Source organism: Siniperca chuatsi, linkage group LG13, assembly GCF_020085105.1.
Source record: "Siniperca chuatsi isolate FFG_IHB_CAS linkage group LG13, ASM2008510v1, whole genome shotgun sequence".
Classification (NCBI taxonomy): domain Eukaryota; kingdom Metazoa; phylum Chordata; class Actinopteri; order Centrarchiformes; family Sinipercidae; genus Siniperca; species Siniperca chuatsi.
This window is the reverse complement of record NC_058054.1, coordinates 13130872-13156881: the sequence shown is the minus strand read 5'-3', so window position 1 is coordinate 13156881 and position 26010 is coordinate 13130872. Positions and strand designations below refer to the sequence as shown.

The following is a 26010-nucleotide window of genomic DNA, read 5'->3' as shown; positions in this document are numbered from 1 at the left end:
AGTGATTGATTGTTGCCAATTACGTGGCTTCCCTCACCTCACTGATCCAGGGGATGAAAGTGGCCACACGGGTAAAGACTGTGGGCTTCCGAGGGGTATTACAGCCCCATCCATCCACAAAACTTGTCATTCCTTGTACATACCACTTACCATCTCTGCCCTTACAGTTCAGAGGGCCTCCAGAGTCTCCCTGGAAGAAAATGTAAGATATTGAAGTAATGGAAAATGGTATTGTTTGTTTCACACAAGGCATGGAGTTGTGTGATTGTTCCTGACATGGCATGCTGATTTGCACTCTCCTCCTGCACAGACCATTGTTGTCTTTGCTGAGCTACCCCACTAGTCACTTTGACTACAGATACTGTGATCCACCACAGGAAGGAGGGCCTGCTGCAATGTAGTTGCCAGAGGACCACCAGCTAAAGAGAAAATGACATAACAATTTGGCATTTGAATAATATTTCATACATCTCTGCAGGTCTCAGAGCAATGACATATTTTGATTTACACAAAGGTGCACTACACCCCACATGAGCTGGGTGTTGGTAGACTTGGCGGCAGGTCTTACAGTAGAGACGACCCCAGCCTGTGACATAGCAGGGCTGGTTGTGGGCGAGAGTAGCACCATGTTGTGGCAGGCAAGCCAGCTGAACCTTGTCATTGATAACAGCACTTTTCTCCAGCTTAAGCAGGGCAATTTCATTCCTACATAACAGGATGAAACACAAATAATTAAACATGTCAGTAATTACACATTTTAAATTGCTCAGAGTCTACTTAACTGTAGAGTGCCTGTTTTTTTTCTAAAGATGAAGGTGTATTCATTTACATTTGCAAAACTTCAAGGATATATTTACTGTGTTTCTTAATAATCCACCGTAGATCTGGAGCACTGGAGTGGTTATATTGAGAAGGGATGATGACATACCCACAAGACGCACAGTTGTCGTTCCATTTGGGATGGATGAATATTTTTGCCACCATAATGGGCTGTTCAGGTCCCTCCTTCTTGTTCATGTCATGCTCAGCAAGAACCACCCTGTATGTGTAGAATCTGGATGGGAAATAAAAAGCTTAATGTCTTGTTTCAAAACCATCTTAGATTAATTCAGGAACCTCACATGCCATTTATTTTAGTTTTAAAACAACTGTTTATCTGAGATGTAAATGCCACAAATAAACTTTTCCTCATGTGATGCAGTGTGCAGCAGTCAAGACCCAGTTAGGAGCAATTAGTGTTCCTCCACAAGTGGGGAAGAACGACTGCAAAGAAACCTGCCATGGCCAGCTGTATGGACGGGCTTCTTCCCCATTCACCACACGGCTGGTGTTGGGCTGGTAGCTGGGTACACAAACAAGACAAGTACCAGTTCCATCTCTTATTCATCCAGAGGAACTGGCTCATCGTGCAGAGCTATTTATGGGAAGCAGTCCAGACGACACAGCCTGGGAGATTTCCTAACATTTTCCAGGTGGCAACAAAGAAGTCAGATAATGGCTGAAAATCAGACTGTATACAATATGTATAGATTGAGACATTCAAATAATGCAATGCAACACACACATTTTCACATCTTACATTTTATCCACACTTAAGATGTTCCTTTAACAACCTTGGGTGAAAGACGGTAGCAATCCTATAGGGACTATATAGTTGATGAGGCCTCACCAAAATTATTATTTATTATTATTTTGCTAAACAGGAAAAATAAACAGGCGTTTTATTCTTACACACAAATATATAACTAAATGATTCTACATTGTAAGACTTGTTTCCAGGTTTTTAGACAGGAGGAACTATGTAATCCCTTATAACAGCACTAATTAAGAGAGAATATCAAATATTAAAAAAAAATGTGCAATTTAAGGGGACTTTGTGAATGTTGGTTAAGGCAATTAAGGAAAGAGGAAAGTCATGTATCCCTTATATTCTTATTAGGAAATTATTGTGATCAAGAGATTTTACAAATATTCTAAAGTAACGTGTGAATAAAGGGAAATGTTCTATACCCCTTAAAATCTACTTAACTTGTTAATCAAGAGCTTTTGAAATTAAGATAATTTTAAGGGTTTGACCTGAAGGTGGCAGTAATGCAACAACAACAACGTGGATGCCAGCTGCCGTAAAACCTCAAAAAAGAAGAAGAAGAAGAAGAAATTGTAGTTTAAAGATGGCGCTACCCGGTGTTTTACTCGTGCGGCTCAGAGCGCTGTGCAATATTGCTAAATGTGTTCATACAGGAGGCAAAACAGCGTCCAACTGGGGCAGAGAAATGCGGTGGTATCGGACAAAAGCACGAAGCTTTCAGGAACACGGTGCATCATTTTTCCAGACTAAAGGAGGTGAGTTGAAACGGCTGTTAGCCAAATTAGCTAACAGGTGAAAGCTCGCATCAGTGCCAAACCTCAAGGACATCCATCGTGTAAAAACATGCCATTCATGCTTGTATTTTGGGGTCTTTATTTACAGTTTGCCTAAGGTTAGAGTGGAAATAAACAATTGCTAACCTTGCTGTGTGTCTGACCTCTGTTTTTACTGTTTAGGTAACGTGAGCCCAAACCTCTTGAAGGAGTTTCCAGATCCTAAAGGTCTCTTGAATAACACCATATCACGGTCACTGGGAGTCAGCGACCTGTCCCAGCTCATCCAGTACAGCTGCACGGAACATGCGGGTGTCAAGGTCTGAACAAAAGTCACAATGAGATGGGGATTTCTGGACACACCATGTCATTGAGAGCTAACGTCTCTCATAGCTGAATTAAGTTTTTGTGTTTGTAACTTTGTTTCTGTAGAGAGCCACTGTGACACTACTGTGGCCCTGCAAGATTGAAGAGGAGGGTCATGCCTCCAAGAAGATTGATGCAGAGCGATTTGCTGCAGCTGCTGCTTGTCTCAAACTCAAAGTAAGCTACGGTGACTTCAGTCTGTAAAAAAACAGACACACATTTCTATTTTGTCTTACAAATCTGTAGTGATATTTGCTCCTCATCTCTCCCCTTCCCCTCTTTCTTTGTGTACAGGAAATGGGCGTTATTGGTCCAAATAATCAGCTCCCCAGGAGGAGAGCCGGCAGGGGGAGAGGGGGGCTTCATTCAGCTCTTTATGGTAAAGAGGACGACTCGTGGACAGAAAATGTCCATGTGTCTAGCACAATAGCAGATGAAGAAAAACAATGGCCGTCCCCCAAAGAAGTCACCTCCAACATTTCTGAAGCTCTTTTGCAGTTTCCACAACCTAAATCTCTCCTCACCAGGGTCATCCAGGTGGCCACATCATCCAACAGAGTCAGAGTTGGTAGCTCTCATTCTTGCACCAATGAAAGTTAAGCACTCTTAACTCATGTATTTTAAATGTGTCACTCTCTATCTTTACAGGAGCTAATGTGGTACAGAACAACCGGAGGGAAGCTAAAGAAGTGTGAACTGACCCTGCACTGGCCAGAGGAGATGACGTTCTCAGCCACAGCGAGCAACCGAGTGACAGCAGAGAAGAGAGCTGCAGCCCTTGCCTGCATGAAACTGAAGGTGGGGATAACTTTGGGAAAACCGCTATACCTTTAACTGCATGTTAGAGCTATGTTGAGAAATATGTATCATGTCCAGGAGCTGGAGCTACTGGATAAAGACAACAACCCCCTGACTCACGCCAAGTACCATCGAGAGAAGGTGAGGGAGGCTGGAGAGCGAGAGAGACGCCCCCTAACTCTGGAAGTCCCAGAGTACCTGCAGAAACACATGAGAGAGTACTTCGCACAGGTCAGTCTTCACCTCATGTGAGAAAGATAGATGGAATTTAGAGGTTTTTCTTACCAAAAGTTTAATCTGTGTACTTTTGGTCTAGGGCTGTTTTTACATGGGTTTTTTTTTTTGCGTGGTACCCTTAGAGCAATCTTAATGCTACAGCATACAATGACCCCCACTGTCGACAGACTGGCCTCATTCAACTGAAGGTGCTGCTTTTTTTACAAAGGGCTTAAGTGTGTCTGAATGTGGCCTTATCATCCAACATCAGTACCTCAACCTAATGTTCTTGTAGCTGAATGAATCCCTGCAGCCAGGTTCCAAAATCAAAATCTTGTAGAAAACCTTCCCAGAAGTGTGGATGTTGTTATAGCGGCAAACAAATATGGTTGTGGCGTCAAACGTTCATCATTTACATTTGGTTGTAATGTTCGAGGGTCTACATACTTTTGGCCATGTAGTGATGAATTAATGTTATGTCAAAACCAATGTCTCATCTTTATAACAGTACCCAGTGGCAACAGAATTACAGAAGCTCTGGGAGGAGGAAGAGGCGCGAGGACAGCAGACAGTAAACCAGGAGGAAGAGGAGGACTTGGTGACAGATGCCATCACAGGCAGGCCGTACAGGCCTCTGTCTAAACAGGAGACCCGGCAGCTCAACACCCACCTGCAGGAGGAATGGGAGAAGGCAAACCCTGGGATGAGTGTGGAGCTCCCAGTCGATGCCCACCGTCAGCGTGTGGTCTCGGCAGTGCAGTCCTCCAGGGTGGTTGTGATTGCTGGTGAAACGGGATGCGGAAAAACGACACGGATTCCCCGCTTCCTGCTGGAGGAGTGCGTGAGCGGTGGCGAGGGGGCTCAGTGCAACATCCTGGTGACCCAGCCTCGTCGAATCAGTGCTGTGTCCGTGGCCCATCGTGTTGCTCATGAGATGGGTCCAGCTCTAAAACACTTTGTGGGATATCAGGTAGATGCAGGTTTATAGTATAGTGTATTTGTTATTTACTGTAATTTTGTATTTTGTCAATAACTATTTTTATCACAATCAGCCACAGCATCTAGAGGGAGCACCCTCTATTCTGTACTGATCTGCATAGTAGTGGCATAGAAGTAGATGGCAGAAGTATCAAAACATTTTCATAACAAAATTAATGGTAGCTTTTCTATTTTTGATTAACTTGGTTTTCTTAAACTGTGAAATATAAAATTCCCAAAATTAAAAGTAATTGTTTTAAACAGGCCAAAATGTCATTAGCTGTACTGTATGCTATTTTGTTCTAACTACCAATGCATGTTTTAACTGAGATGTTTTGTAATACTTTTTTTTTCAATTCAGAATAATGTAATTAGCAACATGAAATTGTTTTCAATCCTTTCAACCACGGTAATCACACTGGAAATGTTTCAAATCTATATGTATTGTGTCAGTAATAGGCAGATTTTTTCTGTCATTGGTATTGTGATAAGGCAAGCACTAAAATTTTATTCTTACATTTTTCTTCTTATTAAACCAAATGATTTGATAATAAAGTGTAAGAAGACAGATTGTGACTGCTCGTCATACATGTGAATTTAGTGGATTTTGCCACTGGCTGGTAGCACCCTAAATGATTTCAAGAGACGTAATATAAATGCGCTTGTTCGTTCCTTTCTTATGCTATTGTTGTTATAGTTATTCACATTAGTGGATAAATCTATGAATATTATGTTTTATGTAGTTTTTGTACAAAAAGTCATTCTTTTCTGTGCACAGGTGAGACTTGAGAGTCGACCACCAGAGCAGAGTGGAGGAGCCTTGCTCTTCCTCACAGTGGGTGTCCTGCTGAGGAAGCTGCAGTCGAACCCGTCTCTGAAGGGAATCAGCCATGTGGTGGTGGATGAGGTTCACGAGAGAGACATTAACACGGACCTGCTGCTGGCTCTGCTGCGCTCCAGCTTAAAGGAGAACCCTGACCTACGAGTGGTGCTTATGAGCGCTACTGGGGACAAGCAGAGGCTGGCCCAGTACTTTGGAGGCTGCCCAGTTGTAAAAGTGCCCGGGTTCATGCACCCAGTGAGGGACCGATACCTGGACGATGTGCTGAGAGAAATGGGACGCCCACCGCCAGTCCAACAGAGAGTGGAGACGGACAAGCAGGTAACACTCGAGTCTGCCAGATTTGTCAGTTTTGCATGTGTTGTATTACTTTCAGATTCAACCCACTTTTGTATGTTTTGTGCATATGTTTCTTTTCTCTTGTCCTGTGTCTCATGAATTTGTATTTTATCTTGTTTAAGGGAAGAAGACACGAGGTTACACCTGATTTAGATTTAGTAGCTGATGTAATCGAGCACATTGACAGATGTGGCGAGCCAGGTAACTAACAGACTACCTCTAACCTTTTTTTTAATGATGCTTGTATAGCAGTGTTTAAGATGATGGCCCCCCTGAATCATATTTGTTAAATTCTTTCCCCTCATGCTTCAGGTGCAGTGTTGTGTTTCCTCCCTGGATGGCAGGACATCCGGGCTGTTCAAGAGAAACTGGAGGCGAGGCCCCACTTTTCCTCAGGCTCACAGCTAATCTTGCCATGTAAGAGAGTACAGACAGATTTACAAAGACTTGTCTTTTGTTTTCCAAGTATAGAGATAGAATTTCTCGCCAAAGATGCATTAATGATTTCTTGCCTTTTTTTTCTTTTAGTGCACTCTAGTTTATCAGTAGCAGACCAGCAGGCAGTGTTCCAGCGCCCCCAAGAGGGCCAGAGGAAGATTGTCCTCACCACTAACATTGCTGAGACCTCAATCACCATAGATGACATCGTCCATGTGGTGGATGCAGGAACTCACAAAGAACAGAATTACGACCCGCTAACTAAGGTAAGTGTCAAAGTATTTGTTTCATTGTGAACCATTTCAGATCTGCAAAAACTAAGCTTTCAATTTGTTGTATTTTCTGATGGAATTGTGTAAAATAATCAGTTTCATTTTGGTTTTTCAGGTCTCCTGTCTGGACACAGTGTGGATATCTCATTCTAACGTCACTCAAAGAAAAGGAAGAGCAGGGCGATGTCAGCCAGGACAGTCCTACCACCTGTTCCCACGAAAGCAGCTGGAATCCATGACTCCCTTCCCCATCCCTGAGATCCTGCGCACCCCGCTGGAGAGTTTAGTAGTGCAAGCCAAAATCCACAGTCCTAACTGCAAGGTACTGAAAGAGAACAATGGCTTTTATGGATTTATTTATTTTTTAACCTGTCATTTTGCATAATTCATGCATATTGAATGATTACTGTGTGTGTGTGTAGGCTGTGGATTTCTTATCCCAAGTGTTGGACAGTCCGGAGCAAGAAGCTGTGAAAGATGCTGTCCAAAATCTACAAGACATTGGTGAGTGATTCACAACTGCTTATGTTCTGGATTGTGTGGAGACGTTTTAGCCATCTTGTGTGTGTGTCTAACATGTAAAGTTAATGTCTAAGCTGTCAATATTTACATCTGTAGGAGTTCTGGACAAGACGGAAACCCTGACTCCTTTAGGAGAACGTGTTGCCTGTATGTCATGTGACCCTCGTCTGGGCAAAGTGCTGGTCCTGAGTACCATGTTCAGATGTGTTCTGCCCATGCTGTCTGTTGCTGCTTGTCTGACCAGAGACCCTTTTCACAACAGCCTGCAGAACAGAGCACTAGTCAACAAGGTGAGATGATTTAACACCCACCTGTTGATCCATGTAGTTTTAGAATAACGAGACAGCACAAAGTGTAACCGTGTACTAATTAGTTATCATTCAGCCATCTGTGTTCTGTTTGTCCAGGTGAAAGCTGCTCTGAGCGGCTGCAGCTACAGTGACTATTTGGTGTTCATCAGAGCTGTGTTGGGCTGGAGGAGGGTTCAGCAGGAGGGGGACAGAGAGGACAGAGATGAATATCTGGACACACACACACTGTCCAGGGCCGGCCTTCGATTCATCAATGGTTAGTTAGAAGCGCGCACACACGCACTCATTTAGACATTGTCTCAGTATGTTGTATTGTGGATTTTAAATCACTTGTTCTTACCTTTTGTTTTTTTTTTGTTTTTTTTAAACTTTTCACAAAACGATTTGTGTTCTTGTGCCATCATGCTGCAGGTCTCATCTCTCAGTTCAGCGAGAACCTGCACGAAGCCGAGCTGGTGTCTCGTGCCAGTGAGTGCCAGCGTCACACTTCTCTATACAACGAGCACAGCAACCAGGATGAACTGCTTAAAGCTGTACTGCTGGCTGGACTCTATCCCAACCTCATTCAGGTACATGCAACCAAGAAGTCTATTATAACTACTTTATACATTCTATTTCCCGCTGGGTTGAAGCCAGAATTGTGAGATCTATATATGGGCTCTTGTGATATTTACTGTAGTAGTGGAGGTATGTCTTTAATTGTCTATTTTACTTATTTTTTAAAGTTACAAATATAACTTTTTGCACCAGCCTGGGTCAAAGCCCTCATTAGATGTTCCACATAGATGGGGGGGGGGGGAAAAATCATACTTACTTTTTGTTTCCTCAGGTGAAGAAAGGTGTTGTGACCAAAGGAGGGCGCTTTCGCCCCAACAGTGTGACTTTCCGCACATTCAGTGGACCAGTACTGCTTCACCGCTCCTCAGTGAACAGGTTGTAACATGCTCCAAAATTCAACTACAGCAGGCATTTACTTTCATAGTGCATATTTAAACTTATCGTTTTCCTTTGTGTTGCAGAGGAAAAGAAGAGCTCCCTAGTCGCTGGTTAACCTTTTTCAGCGCTGTCAAGTCCAACGGGAATGTTTTCATCAGAGACTCTTCTGCAGTCCATCCACTCGCACTGCTGCTGCTCACAGACTGTGATATCACAGAGAGAGGTAGGACATGTACATGTGCTCTCCATAAAAAGCAGTTTATAATAATAAAACCCTCTTAGATCTCCAGACTTGCAGTGAATCCTCCTCTCTTCATAAGTAACTCTCTGTCCTGTCTCTTATGTCCCAGTGAACGGAGACAGAGTAGAAGTGTCACTTCCTGGACGCTCTCTGGTGCGCTGTGAGTTGTCAGTTGAGACCTGGGAGCTGCTGTGGGAGCTACGCACTTCCATTCAGACCATGATATACCGCAACCTCAACAATCCCACTAACACAATCACCAACTCTTCTCAAGATGGAAAGCTCATCTCCTTACTCGTAGAGCTGCTCAACAATACAGATTCAAGCCCTTTTGTTCAGAACCACAGCAGTGACAGTGAGGTGGACTGATGACATAAAGCACTTTCTACAAGTTGGATCTGCTGGCTGGTACAGAGGAACCAAAGAGGAGCTCATTTATATGGTTTGGGTTTTTTTTTATTTTGTTGTTTTTAAAATACATTTTGAGTGCTTGAGTCAGTACTTAATGTGCTGAACTCTTGAAGAGCAGAAATCCACAGTGGACTGTTGTCTGCTATTATCTTTGAGGTAAATGATGAACTATGTGGTGTGAGGAAATCCATTGGTTTGGATTTTGGACTGTGGTTTATTTATGGTTATTTGCTTTCTGAAAAGCAGAAGTTGAATTTTACTCTAACGAGTAAAGACAAGGGATCATTGGCCAAAGGTCATTAAAAAGACTGCATGCAGTACATAATGCCATATTTATTGCAATAAATATTCACATGGCAACATGAGGAAAATTATCAAATCCTTTTATTGTTTGAAATGAATTATTGAACTGCAGAATATGTACCTTTTTTTTTTTTTTTTTTTAAGAAAATTCCTTCATAAACTGTGTGTGAAAGCAGGTCAGGCGTCTCAGTATTTCTTCCATAGTTTCCTCAGTGGTCATAATGCAAAATCTGCAGAAAGAAAGGAGGGTTAAAGATCTCAGGTGTAAAATCCATCCATTTACAGTGTACAGTTACATTTTAATGTTCCATGAAATGGACTAATTTCATTATCCTCATTAGACAATGGTTTATTAGAAAACGTGCTTTTTGTGTAGTAAAGCCTGGTATTTAGCTGTATGAAAATGATTTATTTATATGATATAGGTATTATACCTGATGTGGTGGGTGCCCTCCTTTTGTCTGTACTCAGAACCAGGACTGACTAACACACCAGCCTCCTCTAGAAGTCTGATACAGTAGAACGTATCTGGTTGCATTCCCACTTCCTAAAACAAGCAAAAACATAACCAAGTCAAAAATATTTTACGACTGAAACACCAGATATGTGACAAAAAATGTTTTATGATTATATTGCTCTGGTTTTGCAGTGTATAATTGGTTCTATGAAAGAGTATTGTAACCTTGGCTTTCTGAATGGCTTTAGGTGGAAGATACAGTCTGGGGAAGGCAAATGCTCCTCCTTCCACTGGTTGGCAGCAGAAACCCGGCAGACTGTTGACAACCTGAAGGGTTCTCTTCACATTATGAACCAGCGTGGTCCTGATGTGTTGTGTCTCCTGCAGAAGAGAGAGTCAAAGACAAGAACAAAAAAAAAAAGTATCGTAACTGGGTCCTAGAATAATGCCATTTTAAAATGTCTTGAGAAAAGCAGGCTATAAGACATTGCATATCTCTGGTCTCACCACATTATAAAGGGGGTAGGAGGGATCTCCTGGTTGTGGAGGGTTCGTCATCAGATCCAGGGCAATCTGACCCAACACAGGCGCACAGGAGTCTTTCGAGAACAGTTTGTAGATGTATTTCAGAACAGCGGGGTCCAGATTTACCAGCTCCACATATCCACCACGCAGACCACACCTGGTGGGAGAGCGAAACACGAGTCCAATTAGTAGCTGTTCTAGAGCTTTCGGTCAAATCGCACAATCTTCATCAGCAGATGGAGTTTGATCAGTTGTCATAGTAATTGTGAATGTTTGAATTTCCATTTTTGGGAGTAGCTTAAGGACTTTTTGTCTCGTCAATCTTGTGGTGAGATTGTCTTGCTCAACTACTGATTTGTCTAAATTACAAAGCCAAAGTCTTAAGTTGCATTTCTGCAGCTTTTGTGAGAGTCACCAAGCACAAAGTAGTTGACGCATTTTAGATACTCATCAGACCTGAAAACTTACTCTCCCATGAAGCCTTTGGATGCTGAGTGGAAGGATGCCAGCTCCACTGTGTCTGAAAGAGGAGGGCCCATCTCAGACAGGACCCTTTTGTAAGAGACAAACTCACTCTTTTCCCCATAAACACAGTCCTGATAAACCTGTGGAGGAGAACATACAGAAAATCGAAGCGTTTGTTAATGTTTATGAATTTTTTATTGTGCTTAGATAGGTGACAGTGCTTTAAGACGTCTACCTCATCGGCCAGAAGGAAGAGCTTCTTCTCTGAAACAAACCGGATCACCTCTTGGATTGACTTTCTGCTTTGAACATGACCTAGAGGCAATGAAGGCATGAAAACATCCCTGTCATACATATTCTTTGATACAAAGATATACTTATTATATGCTCCATTCTGGTGAGATTTTACTACCTGAGGGATTCCCAGGGTTGATGACATATAGAGCTACAGGGTTACAGACTCCCTTTGCAGATTCCAGCGCTCGATGTAGCTCCTCTAGTTGCAGCTCCCAGCCCTGCTCTTCACTGAGGTAGTAGGGAACAACAACTGCTCCCAGCCCCACTATGGACATAATGGTAGTGCAGTAGCATGGCACTGGAGTCAGCACACCTGTTCTGGCTGAACCCTCGCTGTTCACCAAGACGTTGAAAATGTTCTAATAAGCACAGTAAAAGATGGTGTTAACATGAAGATGATGATAATCTACAGGAGGAAGAGACTGTATAGAACATTTACAGTGTGTCGGTAATATTGACTGTTACCGTGAGTGACCACTGCGAGCCTGGGCTGATGTATATGTTTTCAGGGTAAGATGGAGCCCCTCCATCTCGTCTCGTTATGAATTCAGAGACTCTCTGGACTATTTCTGATATACCAGCTGTAGCAGTATAAGAACCTGAATAAATAACAGATTCTGATCAACTCTCACAAAACAAACAGGCTGATAAGAAAAGCTGATATGACACTGATTTGTTTTTTCTTTTCTTTTATAATAATAATTATATTTCATAGTATTGTATTATTATTGTATACTGCACATATACAGTATTACTATGCATACAATATACTTCCATATGTTTTTTTTGTATATTGTATGAATTATTCATACTTATTCACAGTACCTACACTTATATTATGTATAGTACGCACATCACTGAGTTGCACAATGGGATTTCTGGATATCTTTCACACAAAGAGTTGCTCAATTAATTTATATAGTCGTAGGTATTGTAATGTATACAGACTTTTTTAATCTGTCTAATTTCTTAAATGTCTCATCGGGCTGCAACTAACGATTATTTTCATAATTGATTAATCTGTCGATTATTTTCTTGATTAATCTTTTGGTCTATAAAAAATCAGTAGACAATAAAAAAAGGAAAATCAATATGAGCAAAATGTGACATCTTCAAATATCTTAATATATCTAAACCCAAAATATTCAATTTACAATAATGCAAAACCAAAAAAAGAAAAAAACAAAAAAAAATTCACATTTGAGAACCTGGAACAATCAAATATCTGGCCCAAAAGGTAAAACAAAACAAAAATAAAAAAATTTCATCACTTAAAGGGTCCATTCACCCACGAAAACTAAATCTCACTTAAATACCTCTAGTGGTATCTGGCCATGCATTTATTTTTGTCTTCATTTGCCCAGGCTTTCAGATATCTGTCTCTAAGATTTCTGCTGCCACCTTATTACTATGGATGTGAATTGAATTTTATTTGTGGTTCTCAAATTTTTTTTTATTTTACACTTAAAAAATTTAAAAGCAACATCTTTTTCCAGAAACAGTGTCTCAGTTGGTAGCTGTCCTTATTTGGATTATCCAGACTGACAGTTTTTATGGGAACCATTACTTTTATTGAAGGTAGTTCCAATTAAAACTGATCACAGCTTGGTTTGTAGATTATCCAGAGTAACAAGGGCACAGTTTCTGGAAAGAGATGCTGCTGTGGGATGTTTTTAAATGTAATTTGTAGCTACACTAGTGGCATGGCTCTAGGGATGGCAATGTCGCTCAGTCCAATACTTTTATTTAGCTATCTTACAGTTAGTTTTTCTTTACATTGAGCATTAAAGCCTCACAGAGCCGCCAGCATGGCAGTAGGCTCTGAGTCTTGTTTATGCTGTGAGCACTTTATACAAAATTCAATTTGCCTTTATTGTGTTTGGATGGTGGCAGAAATCTGGGAGACAGATATCTCAAAACCTGGGCAAATAAAATCAAAACTATCTTTTTGGCGAGATACTAGTAGAAGTCAGTAGAAAAGTAGAAAACCTTTTGTAATTTAGTTGGCTGACTCTTTAACATTTTCTTACCTACACTGCCTCCAGCACATCCCCCAAGCAGCCTCTGAGCCCTCTGTCTGACGTCCACAGGCAGTTTGTCGCTGTTCACAAGCTGAGGGTAAAGACATGCTGCAAGAACCTGCAAAATATGAAGACACGCCGCAGAGTAAGATTTTTAGTCAAAAGAAGATGCATTAAATTGCTCATGCCGTTTTAATACAGCTTAAAGATGATAAGTAGTCTTTGAAGGTCACAGATTACCTGTCGGACAAATGACAGAGGCTTCATGCCTGCCCTGTGCGGGTCGCCCCAGGAGACATCTATCACCTCATTGTATGGCTTTCTCGCTCCCTATGGAGAGGTGGATTTAAAGCAGAGGTTCCAGATATCATTACAACACAGGTTGGAAAAACTGACTTGAATCCATATTGCAGATATGTCAATAACTTTTTTTTCTTTACTTGTCTGAGTTCTTCCTTGATCTGGCTTGCTCGTCTGGCCAGGACTGCATACTCTGACTGCTTAATGTTCTTCATATTTGAACATCTCCTGCAGGACAGACGTTTCTGCAATTCCTCTTCACTTCTATCAGACCAGCGGCTGTGTTGAGCTGAGCTGAGTATGTGTAGATAGGATTTCTAGTTAAAGATATTCATGGAAGATACGTGGTAACTGGTGCCTTATTAACAGACGGTACAGTTTAGGGATGTCATTTTATTTTATTCCTTCACTTACTAAACACCAACTGAAGAAAAATTTACTTCTTTGTTATATATTAACTTTTAGTCCTTAGCGTGCATGACACCTGCTGAAATTACAAGTATCTACTCTCAGACTATAACTACTGAAGTATCGGCATGCCTTTGTTAGATATAGTTTATAATCATGGAAATCGTGACAGAGATTTGAATTAGTCAGCAGTTTAGGTTGATCTACATACTGTATAGATTGAATTCATTTAAAGAGATATTTAGTACACATAAGGGACAAAAATCTAAATCAAGCAAATCTCATTCATGTTCCAAAGCTTAAAGTTACAAAGAAGAAGCATTAAACTGGTGATAAATATCTCCACTGTCTGTATTTACACCTCACTATCACATAATATCTTACATACACAACAGGCAAGAAATTTGGGTGTTATTTCTGAGTTGGATAAAACTGGATCCTCTTGCAAAGAAGTTTCTGCTTTTACAGTAGACCCAACTACTACAATGCATTACTCTCAGGTGTTAACAAAATGTCTGTCAATCAATTACAGCTCAAAGTTTTAACTGGCACAAATCAAAAAGCTTACATAACTTCTGTTCTAAAGTCCTCCTAAGCTCCTACTTAGTCTTATATATTTTTCAAAAACTACAGGTTGGTGGTTTTTTTTTGGTCTGTGTGGTCTTACATCTTACATCATCATTTTATTTCAGCCTTTTCTTGTGAGATTTACTGTAAAATGTTACATTAAATAATTGCTTTTCTGTGTGCCATGCAGCTTGCCATATGCAGTTACGTATAAGGACTTTATTTTCCCCCATCACAATCATGTGAAACATAAGGGGAGGGGGTTACCAACTAACCTCTCATCTCAGCTCTTGAAATCCAATGACTTGTCTCTGTATACATCATTTTGCTGTTTTCTGTTAAATGTTTTCTATTTCTTACTAAGTATCACTTCTTAAACAATGTTGTTTTGCCCCTACATCTGTAGAAAGTGTTTGTCTAATTTATTTATTTTATTCCTTACTGATTGTTTTGCCTTTGTGCTGTTTTAATGCTTTTTGTCTTCAGTGTGAACCTGCTACCGAGTCAGGCCACCAGCTGGTACTGATTTTCATTAGTCCTACTGTGCTGGTTGTCCTGCTAATAAAATAAAATAAAAATGGAAAATACAATTTTTAATTGTATAGGTGCCTATGTTGATGAGTGATGCTCTAGACAAGGAAACAGTCTGTTTGTAGATGACAGTCATAATATCTGTTTCAGGGTGGCCTTCATAGTAATAGATTAATGGTAGGGCATTCGTGTGTTATTTTAATAACAAAATATTTTTTATCAGGTATTGCTACTTAAGTAATGTTATTTTGCCCGTAAATCTGCAGAAGGTTATATGTAATTTATTTGTTTTGTTGCTTAGTGATTGCTTGGTTTTTATGTCATTTTATTGCTTTTTGTGCTCACTGTAAACGACAGCAGCAAACAATTTTAATCTACAGCAGTTTTTTCCCGTTGCTCTGCTTTCTAAAAAAAACCAACATAAAATGGAAATAAATATATATAATATTTTTCCTCGCGTGTGCCTTTTGAGAAGTGCTTTATTTTGGCATTAATGTGAGCTCGGATGTTCCGTGGACAAGTTTCTCTACGGACATAAATAAGAAACGTGCTCTTGAACTTCCTGTTTTGTTTTTCTCTCGCTCCGTCTCTGCTCGGGTCGGGTCGATATGGAAGAATTTGCGAGGCGAGGAGACAACCACTGCCTGCCCCTGAAGAAACGCGGTCTCTTCAAACACTGGTGGACCTTATAAACCAAACAGAAGCAGCAGGCAGCAGTAATACCTGCTGCGGGGCTTCCGACACCCTCACTCCGCCTCTGGTGTCCGCGACATGGCACTCAGCTCGGGCGGCTGGGCTCCTCCAGCCCCGGTTCCTGCCTCGTCCCAACAGGCTGCATGCGATGGGCCAGCGCTGACGGCTTGCTGCAGCACTGTTTTAATGTCAGTACGGGTTTCGGTGTGCCATTCCGGGATCCGGCCCCTGTGCCTCCCTGGAGCAGGCAGCGAGGCTCTGCGCCTACAGCTCAGCATGGACCCGAGCCGGGCCGGAGAGTTCCGACTGGCGCTGCGAGATACGAGCGGAAACCGCAGTGTGGTGAGATTTTGCACATACACCTCTATGTTTAGAGGGTGTTCTGTCGTTCCCCCTTAGATATGTTTTTGATAAACCACCATACTGAATCAAATTCATATTTTATTCCAATATAGGCCTGTACACGCCATTTTATGGAGTTCTCAGCCCCAATACATGAATCTCCACAGACTTAGATCTGGGAATAAAATCACACCAAATTTCATTGAATGCATGTGAATATAAAGACATGCAGCCGCAACACCACCCAAGTGTTATGATATGTGTTAGGATCTACTTACAGATATCCACCAAACATAGTGCAGTTCTACAAAATTTTAACTTTCCTTCTTGATTTGCTTCTTAACTGTACTCATCTGGCAATAACTCCAGTTTAGTGCTAAGACATTATAGCCTATATGATATTAAATTGTTTTTAGTTACTAATACTATAGTTAAGAGGGTATTTTAGTTTCACTTTCATTTTCAGTCTTCCCATGTTCACTGCACATTCAGGTTTATGGCAAGACCGGTGGGAATTTTCCCTCTCAATGGTCAACGCTTCACACCAACAAACTAACAGTTTTCAGCCTTTTATTTGTCATATGTAGCATTACAAGCTTATAATACATGTGCCATCACACATGTCACTCCGTGTGTCTTGTTGAAAGTCTCAGAAACTGTAATAATTCTCTTTACTGGATAATAGCGAGACTATGAAACCTGAAGAACTGAGGTTAGACCTTGAAAATGGGGGATTTTTAAATTACTTTTCAGCTGTAGCTTCTTTATTACATTTGTGGTGTATAGAGCCTTTCTATGAGATAAGGAGCATGTTGACAAGTGTAAATGAATGTAGGCAACAGATATAAATAACAATGTGGAACAGTAGTGAGCTTAACAGGAAGTTTTGGCACTCCGCACACCCACTTTCAACACAGATCACAAGTGCATTTACCTGCTGTAGATGCTTTACCACCACCTCAGCTTACACTCATGTCCCGCAAAGCTAAAAGTTTGTTTGAAGCAACAACAAGCAATCAAGAGCTCATGGTAAATGTTCTGCATTCAAAAAAAATGCTTTTCAACCTGAGCGGGATAAACTGCTTTACTCTGGCCTGAAATATCCAACTCATTTTGTATCTACAGACACTAAGTTTGATTAGCAATGCTAACATTAGCAATCAGTTGAGCCCAAGTACACCTGAGGCTGACAAAACCTAAACTGACGAAAGTTGAGAAACCAATGTAGAGCTGAGCCTGACAAGCTGATTTTGAGATGTCCTAATATTGTCCTCTCTATGGAGGAGATTTAGCTTTTGATTTAGGAAACAATGTACCAATTCTCTGGTGCCCCTTTTAGGCCAAACTTTTAAAAAAATGTTTGCCCATCTAGTGGTAAAGATCTGAGAGTAGCAATGTTTTATCTCCATTTTTCATTCATCGAACAGCTTTGTTTGGTGGTATGTTGTGTGAGCATTACAGTCTTGCAGGGCCACAAGTGTGTTACCTGTTAAAGGGACACTCCAACAATTTAGCATTGCACTTAAATGTCAGGGGCTCACAAGAGACAGATTTTGAAAAAAGAATGATCCTAACTTTTAGCTCCTAGTCAGCTTCAAGCAAGCTCCATAAACACAGGGTCCTACAATTCCCATAATGCAACTAAATAGTATCCATCACTAGACCCTCCCTGCCTGGTTAGTGCCCACGTCTTTCAAACTCCATACTCCCAAGTTCATTAGCAGACTTTCTGTTAAAATGTCTCAAACCCAATCCGGAACCCCTGATGATGTCATCAGGGTTATTTTTTTCTGACTTTACAACTGAAAACAATAGTTTTCAAAGGTTGAGTAATACTCCTTGTGACAAGTAAACTGATCATCATCTGTAAAATGTGTGCCCCTTTAAATAACCTAAATGATTAATTTATCAAAATTGTAATAAAGTAATTTTCTGTAAATTAACTAACATTTAGTTAGTGTGATATTGTGTCTGCGCTGCTGTGTTGATTTCAAGTTGTTAAGCTGTCCTCCTGATTGTGACATGATAGAGAGGACACATGGGATCTTCACTCGGCCACTGCTGGATGTTTCATTAAATTCTCTATATACAGCAAGCATTTTTTCCTTTAATCCTTCAGCACACCTTGCTGTCGGCTTGATATTTGTTGCTCTACCAGTCCCCTTTTCTTTGTTGCAAGCAGGCTTCATTGTATCACATTCTTGGCCTTTGTAACCGTATTGCAGTTTCTTTACAATTAGTCTCTTTTTGATCACATACTGTGCTTGTTGAACAACATTTTCAGAGGCCAGATGTACTCTCGGTTGTACAGCTAAAACTATGAGCAGAAAATTAATCTGCAACTATTATGATAATTGGCTTTAGTTTTAGTCATTTTTAAGCAGAAATTCCAAACATTTGCTGGTTAAAGCTTCTCAATTGTGCTGATTTGCTGCTTTTTCTGAACTTAAGCTAATATTCTTGGGGTTTTGGACTCTTGGTTGAATAAAGCAAGCAATATCAATACATCACCTTGGGCTTTGGTAAATTATAGTGGACATCTGTCATTTTCTGACATTTCATAGACAAATGATTAATCAGCAGAGAAAATAATAAGTTGCAGCCCCTCTCAGTTGCTAAACTTTTGCTAATTAGATTATTCAGGTTATATATATTAAGGTACCTCCAGTGCTGCACTGCTCCAACACTGGGACACATTTCAGTACAAGGACAAGTTCTGTCTTCTCTTTCAGTATGATGGGTGATTACTGTCAATGGCTACATCAGTCCCGACTGTAGACACACATGCTTGATCATGCCTGAAGTTGACCTTACTTTGCACTCTGCCTGTCTCACCTCACCCTAACTTTACTCTCAAATCTGTCCTTTGTTTGTCAAGTTCACTATGTGCCGTCTTCTTAAAATCTGTCAGGCTCATAATCAGCTTTTCATCTTGTTTGAATCTCAAGTCAGACAGATTTCCCCCTGACAATTGAGATGCTTCTTGATTTGCATGGTTTTCCTTTGAAATCCCAGCTTCTTTTAGCTTGTCTATCTGAGCTGGCATACTTTTCATACACAGTTATATCAGAGTGTATATACACACTCTGGCAGCAGGCAAATCCCTCTTTGCTGCTTTTGTCTACCCACAACAGACTTCAGTGCTCTAATGATTCCCTCCACTGCCACAGTGAATGTTAGAGGGCAGATTATGTGTCTCTGTGCTGCCAAACTCACTCATTTATGAAGAGGCTTTCTCTGTAAGAATGAGAATTTCACTTGCTTTCTGACAGATTTCAGGGGATTATTTCCTTTTTTCATACTGTCATACTCTTCTAGTGTAGTGTATTGCATTTAGCAACCACATTTTGTACTTTTTTATTTTCATGTCAAATTTAATGGTGGATATAAACAATTAAGAAAAGGTTGTCAGCAATGTTCTACCATATATTTGCATATGCATATGCCCAAGGCTGCCTTAATAATGTAATTTAGCTTCTTTCCAAACACAAAAAAAACAATGCTGTAGAGCTTAAACAGTGAGTTGATTAATCGATTAGTTCATCAACAGGAAGCTAATCAACAATTACTTTGATAATCGATAAATAGTTTTAGCCATTTTATAAGTAAAAATGCCAAATATTCGATAGTTCCAGCTTTTCAAACGTGAAGATTTGCTAGTAAATGGAATATCTTTTGGATTTTGGACTGTTGGTCAGACAAAACAGTTAATTTGAAGATTTCACCTTGGCATCTGAGACATTGTTATGGGCATTTTTCACATGACATTTTGTAGACTAAACAATAAATTAAAAAACGATCAATTAATAGAGAAAATAATTGGCAGATGAATTAATAATGAAAATAATTGTTACTTGCAGTCCTATAATGGCTACTGGCAAGAATTTTAAAATTAGAATTGACTTTTTCTTGTATTTTTTTTAAAAAGAAATAGAAGAAATGCAGTTCTTTTCCTTCAAAATGGCCTTACAGAATGACAATATGCATTTAGAGATTGGCTTGTTTTTGTTTTTTTTACCTGCAGTTCATTGCAGAGTTTGACCTGCGCTCGGTGCAGTATGAGGTCAAATCACCTCGCTGCCATGAGATGCGTCTTGCTGCTCCGCCCCACGACTGCATCCGCTTCAACTTCCGCTGTGACCGTGAAGCCGAGGAGTGGGCCACAGTGGTGATGTCATCACTAAGAGAGGCACACAGAGGTCAGTTTGACAACTATTTTGCTTTGTCTGTGACCAACTGTGTTTTCTGTTCAAAAGCATAGGACAGATATTGACAGTTGAATACATTATGAAAATAACTAATAATTCATATCACAGTCAAACATAAATGTAACAATTCTTCAAAAAACAGGGTAAAACTTTGATAGACTCTATAAATAAATATAATCTGTTATTAATAAACAAGCATAACACAGATTATGATGCTGACTCAATCATTTCAGAGAAAAACGGACTTAACTTATACGTAGATTTTCAAATCTATTAAGCCAAATCCATTTGTTTGTTTTGTAATTTTAAATGACAGGTGCTGCAAATTTGCTTCAGCTAGATGCCCTGTTTACATTATATGAGTGTAAGTGTTTATCTGCCTGTTTAATAAACTATCAAACAAATAAAAACAGGAGCGGCCTGGTGGTTGAGATGCACACAATGTCACTGCAGCATCCCTGGGACCTTTATTTTCTGTCGTATCCCTGTCTCTATACTATTTGCTATCCTATGCAGGGGAAAGGCCAAAAAACAATCTAAAAACAACAAACAAATAAAAAAATATAGTAAAGCAACATGGCATGCCCTCTGTGGCCCCAGGTGAAAAATTTCTTCAATAAAGAAAAAAAGTTTAAAAAGACAGCACTTGTTGCCTGTAAGCAAAGTAAAAAATGGAAGGATGAAACTGTTGTCCTCTATGTGGGTAAAACCAAGAGCTAAAAGAAAAACAGACCAGCATTAAGTGTACTACTAGGAGGATGTAAAGTCTTTTGGGCAGGCACAATTGCTACAAGAATCTTAGGCCTAAAGTAGATTCTCGTTTCAACTGTACACAGGGACATTAGGATATATTAATGAATTATTAGTTTAAGTGTAATGTGTGTAAATTGAGTGCACATAAGAAAATGCTAGAGTGTGTCTGTGACCTGAATATGAAAACTGTTTAAACCTTTTCCCTGTTGTTAATGGAATTTGCTGATGTGTACGTGGGGCCTTTATCAGCCAAGTGCAGCTAGAATAAATATTGATATCAGGTGATATTGGTGTGTGTTGACAACCATGTGTTTTAAGCACTTTTGTAACATAGTTCTTGTTTCTCCTCTGACAGTTGCAAATATTAACACATGTGAGACAGATGGCAGACACAACCACACGGCAGCAGCTATGGAGCAGTGGAGCTCAGCCTCGCTGCCGCTCGCTGGTGGGTGTCTCTGTTTACCCTCATGTGTTTTCTCTTTCCTTGCCCCAGAACATGCTCTTAAAAAATGTCACTTTGATTGCCACCTATTTGTTTTTAGAGGAGCTATGCTTGGAGCTTGCCAGGGCGATTGAAGCAGGTGACACTGAAGCCGCTTCACAGCATGCATCCGCTCTGGCTCGGCAAAAAGCAGTGCTGACGATTCAACTGTCTGAAAAGAACTACGTAGACGGAGAGATCGGGTGAGAGATGAAAAATGTTAAGGATTTATTCAAGGTCACTGTGACTGATGTGTCTTCCAGGTTATGTGTTTTTGCAGCTTATTGTGCCATATCTGTGTTGCAGTTTATCTGTGGTAGTGGAGGATGTTTCGTCGTCCTGTTGTGTCACAGTGAAAGTCTTTCCTTACATGACTGTGGCTGCACTCAAGGAACAGGTTAGAAATTGTCAATTATCCAATAATTAAGTAGCTGTTGGTTTTCATTCACTAACTCCCAACGCTCTTGTTCTTCAGGTGTTTCTCGAGTATGGCTTCCATCCTCGGGTGCAGCGCTGGGTGATTGGTCAGTGCTTGTGCACCGAGCCGAGGTCACTGGCCTCCTATGGGGTGCAGAAGGACGGCGACACAGCGTACCTCTACCTGATCTCTGCACGACAAGCCCGCATTACCCGGCAGCTGTTCCAGCAGGACCTGGAGAGCGCCCTCCTCGCCCCACCTCTCCCACCAGGCAACGGCCCTACCTCCCAAGGCTGGAGGGGTTACAGCACCCTACCCTCGAGGCTACCCCACAACAACCAGGGTGAGTTCAACAAATGTCTCAGTTTAGGCAGAAAGTATTACAGCAGTGATATGTTTCTCATTCTTTACCAGGACTTTGGATTTAAAACTATAAATATCAGAATAAAGTGCTGCCTTTCAGCTTTAAGGGTGTTCGGTATCCGGTGTGTGTCAAATGTCTGTGGACTAGTGACTTCAGTCAGTCATTAACTGCAAAAGGTAATAAGATGGCTTAATTTAGGTTTATTTAACTTCTTTAATCTACAAAAGGCTACAATTCCTACAGTGTAAGAACTGTACCCCTACAGCGTACTACAGTACTTGTTTTGTCAGTGATTCATGAATTTTGTTGTTGAAGGTCTGAAAATCTGCAAAAATGATTCAAATCTTTATTTTTGTAGTATTCTATCTATAAAACTTCCTTCCTTCCTACATTGTCCATCTGATGTGGATGTAAACAGTTACTTAAACTTGTAGTTATTGTTTGATTTCAGATCCAATGTGCTGACGTACAGCAGAAACACCAGAGAAAATATGTCCAAATATTTTCAGACTCATTGTAAAGACTACATTCAAACTGGAGAAAGCATAGCTCTATAAACTTGGTTATTGTTGTTTTTGTCATCTTCAGGGAGCACAGGTGGAGGAAGCGATAGACCAGGTGACATCAAAGATGTCCTCGACATTGAGAATCTGCAGCTGAATGATCATACCAACAAAGCCAGTAAAACCCAGGTATGTTAGCAGTCTATACTGTTAGTAAAACAGTAGACATACTTTGCCAAAAATCATGGGTGGTTAATGGTGTGGAGGGGGGAATGTTCATTAGGCCTCAAGGATACACACGTGTTTCGTTGAGAAACGGTAAATGTAAACATTCAACAGAAAACTCCACAGGGTACTTTTAATACTAGTGTTAGTGGGATCAAGTAGTACTTTAGCTCAAAGGCAGGGAAATAAACCTTTAGACTTCTCTTAATAAAAATGTCTGGCCTAACTTAACTATGTGTTGTAATCTATGTATTTAAAGAGTTGCATTTTTACCAATAGCTAATAAAGAAATGTTATAATGTCAGTCTTGAATACAAACATTCATATTTTTAGAAACTGTAATTATTATTAATGTAAGACAATTATTTCGTAAATACTTGTGAATCTTAAAGGGACTTGTGAATCTTAAAGGGACAGTTCACGCCAAAATCAAAAATACATACATTTTTCCTTTTACCTATAGTGCTATTTATCCATCTAGATTGTTTTAGTGTGAGTTGCCGAGTTATCGGTCGTAGAGCTGTCTGCCTTTTTTGAATATAATGGGACTATATGGCACTCTACTTGTAGTGCTCAAAGCGCCAAAAAATACATTTGAAAAACTCAACAGCAATGTCTCTTTCCAGAAATCATGACCCGGTTACTCAAGATAATCCACAGAGCTTGCTGTGAGCAGTTTCATGTAGGAACTATCGGTAGAAAGAAAATAGTTCCTGCATGAAACTGCTAACAACAAATCTGTTTTCAAATGTCTTTTTTGGCGCTTTGAGCACCACAAGCCAAGTTCCATCCAGTTCCATTATATTCGAGAGATGGCAGACATCTCTACGGCTGATATCTCTGAAACTCGGCAACTCACACCAAAACAATCTAGATGGATAAATAGCACTACAGGTAAGAGGAAAAACATGTAGTTTTGATTTTGGGGTGAACTGTCCCTTTTAAAGAATGTCTGTCTGTTAACACTTTGCTACCTCAACACTGGAGAAGCTGCTACTTGAACCTGTAGACATACAATATTTGAACTAAGCTAGGCTAATACGTATAGACATAGATGAAGAAAATGTATCTATGAGCTTTGTCTGACTTTGGGTAAATGTTTAAAACTGTGTAATTAGGCAAATTATTCCTTTTTAAATCTGTGTCAACTCACATCCTCTCAGCAGTGTGTGTGGGCTTGTCCCTCATGCACTTTCATCAACAAGCCTTCCCGTCCGGGCTGCGAAATCTGTGCTACAGCCAGACCTGACACACACATCCAGCAGGTACTGCATAATCTGGCAATCAATACCTTTTATACTGCTCTTCATAACATCTTCCCTCGGTGACAGTCACCTTTTATTATGTCTTTATATTCTCTCACAAAGGAGAAAGGAAGGAGAGAGGATCGAGGAGAGTCTGGTTTAAGCAGCAGCAGCTGACTGCCCATCATCGTTGTCTGGTTGCTATGTCGCACTCACTTACACACACACACACACACAACGGAGTGAGGATGCTAAATCGCACATGTTGACAAAATACTCACACAAGACTGTCAAATGCACTGAGAGTCCTCTGACAGCTGGCTGGCTGCTGAAGACTGCAGCGTTTGAAGCACTGTAGCATGACACAGAGCTGCACTGGTCGAGGCTCGGACGAACTGCAACAGAGAGCATCAGCTTTGATCGGTTATCTGGACGTAACAATGACATCTGAATTTGGCCTGACCTCTTTGTTATTTATTTTACTGGGTGTGTAAACAACACAGATGGCCTAATATTTATTTTAGGGGAGAGAGACGTGATGTGCGTTCTTTGCATTTGATTGCAGCTGAAGATGAGGGGACTTTCAGTTTCTGCCAACTGTGAAGTGAGAGGAAAGGTGAAGCCTTGTGCAATACCCTGTTCTGTTTGTTAGTGTGTCATCTGTTGGTGCCATAAATAATGTTGGAAGAGATTGTGTGTTGCGTTTACAGGGTTTGTCAAGTGCTTTTATTTTTTTACAACATTGTATTAAGTGTATTATTTTTAACAAAATGCATTGAGTAATTGATGTACATTTTAGCAGGTGATGTAATTTTACTCAATTCCCTCTGAGCTGTGACAGCAATGGAATGATCTGTTTTCAATACATAATACTGTAAAAACTTGCATTAGCTGAATAAACATAATGGAACTAAACAAAACCTGTTTGTCTATTGGTCTATTCTTCTGAGATACAGTAATTGTATTTATACATCAGGTTTTAAGTGCACAGCTTAAAGGAGTACTCCACCAGTTTTACAGATGAAGTTCAGTTTACTCCTCAGGAGTACTACTCAACCTGAGATACACTTGTATAATCTCGTCTGTGGCTCTGGAGGGAACTTAAAGTTAAAGAAAATAGCAGCATCTTGGATTGGGCTCGTGTTATCTTGGAGTTATTGTAAGTATGAGTTTCTGACTTGTAAATAGCATTCATGTCAACATCCAAGTCATAATTATGACTGGGAAACTGATTTTTCTGATATATCTGACTTGGCACTTAATAATAGAAAGTGCTTCAGAGCTCAAACCAATATGGACAACTCCGTCAACCAAAATTCGTTGTTCACTGTAATTAAACCCAAAGTTTATAGCGTTATATTGACAAGTATGGTAATCCTCATATGACCAACTCTTAATCATACAACTGTCTTGACGTGAACGCTCACAAGTCATAAACATGGGAGACTTTCCCATCCCTACCATCCATCCCATGTTAAGTAACACAGCATTAACCAGATAGGGGGTTTATCAAAGACGCTATTAAGTTGAATTGTGGGAAATGTAGGATCCAGTGCTGGAGCTTGAGCCTGGATATCTTGGCCACTGATTTTTACATTTTATACCATGCTTTTTTCAGTGTGTCTCTTGTGAGTCTGCTTAAAGGTAACCTATGGAGGTCCTTATTATTTTTTTACCTCTTGCGGCACTATGGAGCAGTTTTGTTTTTTTTTAGTGGGTCCTCGTTTTGTTTATCTTGTGTGCACAGGTGCTGGTTTCAAACTTAAGAAAAATCGGCTCTGCTAGTGTTTTAAGAGGAAGAAAATGCATTCATCAGGTTTGTTAGACCTCAAGCATGCACACAGTGTGCTTTGGTAAGTAATACTGAATGTA

The 26010-nt window shown here is 40.3% G+C and overlaps 3 protein-coding genes and 1 pseudogene across 6 annotated transcripts; 2 read left to right on the top strand and 2 right to left on the bottom strand.

Moving 5' to 3' along the window:
- Nucleotides 1–19: 19 nt before the first annotated feature.
- LOC122887402 lies at nucleotides 20–1314 on the bottom strand (annotated as a pseudogene).
- An 837-nt stretch (nucleotides 1315–2151) lies between these two features.
- Nucleotides 2152–9508, top strand: dhx30 (DEAH (Asp-Glu-Ala-His) box helicase 30). Of its 3 annotated transcripts, none has more exons than XM_044220575.1 (19): nucleotides 2152–2343; nucleotides 2545–2681; nucleotides 2794–2904; nucleotides 3022–3264; nucleotides 3376–3525; nucleotides 3604–3756; nucleotides 4250–4711; nucleotides 5498–5881; nucleotides 6022–6100; nucleotides 6212–6316; nucleotides 6428–6603; nucleotides 6725–6931; nucleotides 7032–7113; nucleotides 7228–7421; nucleotides 7539–7698; nucleotides 7854–8011; nucleotides 8272–8375; nucleotides 8462–8601; nucleotides 8729–9508. In XM_044220575.1, the coding sequence occupies exons 1-19, from the start codon at nucleotides 2172–2174 to the stop codon at nucleotides 8986–8988; spliced, it is 3477 nt and encodes a 1158-aa protein (XP_044076510.1). In that variant the 5' UTR covers nucleotides 2152–2171; the 3' UTR covers nucleotides 8989–9508. The 3 variants fall into 3 exon arrangements, with proteins under 3 accessions (XP_044076510.1, XP_044076509.1, XP_044076508.1); XM_044220574.1 differs by having other exon boundaries at nucleotides 3022–3285; XM_044220573.1 differs by having other exon boundaries at nucleotides 3022–3291.
- LOC122887394 (alanine aminotransferase 2-like) lies at nucleotides 9397–20077 on the bottom strand. Its single transcript, XM_044220577.1, has 12 exons — nucleotides 19958–20077; nucleotides 13539–13715; nucleotides 13339–13428; nucleotides 13108–13216; nucleotides 11543–11676; nucleotides 11193–11436; nucleotides 11016–11095; nucleotides 10784–10920; nucleotides 10298–10472; nucleotides 10016–10171; nucleotides 9768–9880; nucleotides 9397–9563 (listed from the first exon to the last, which is right to left on the bottom strand). The coding sequence occupies exons 2-12, from the start codon at nucleotides 13611–13613 to the stop codon at nucleotides 9473–9475; spliced, it is 1404 nt and encodes a 467-aa protein (XP_044076512.1). The 5' UTR covers nucleotides 13614–13715; nucleotides 19958–20077; the 3' UTR covers nucleotides 9397–9472.
- Nucleotides 15396–25058, top strand: sharpin (SHANK-associated RH domain interacting protein). Of its 2 annotated transcripts, none has more exons than XM_044220579.1 (9): nucleotides 15396–15939; nucleotides 19964–20138; nucleotides 21256–21348; nucleotides 21446–21587; nucleotides 21691–21781; nucleotides 21860–22145; nucleotides 22755–22858; nucleotides 24061–24159; nucleotides 24262–25058. In XM_044220579.1, the coding sequence occupies exons 1-9, from the start codon at nucleotides 15676–15678 to the stop codon at nucleotides 24313–24315; spliced, it is 1308 nt and encodes a 435-aa protein (XP_044076514.1). In that variant the 5' UTR covers nucleotides 15396–15675; the 3' UTR covers nucleotides 24316–25058. The 2 variants fall into 2 exon arrangements, with proteins under 2 accessions (XP_044076514.1, XP_044076513.1); XM_044220578.1 differs by having other exon boundaries at nucleotides 15403–15939; nucleotides 24058–24159.
- Nucleotides 25059–26010: the final 952 nt, after the last annotated feature.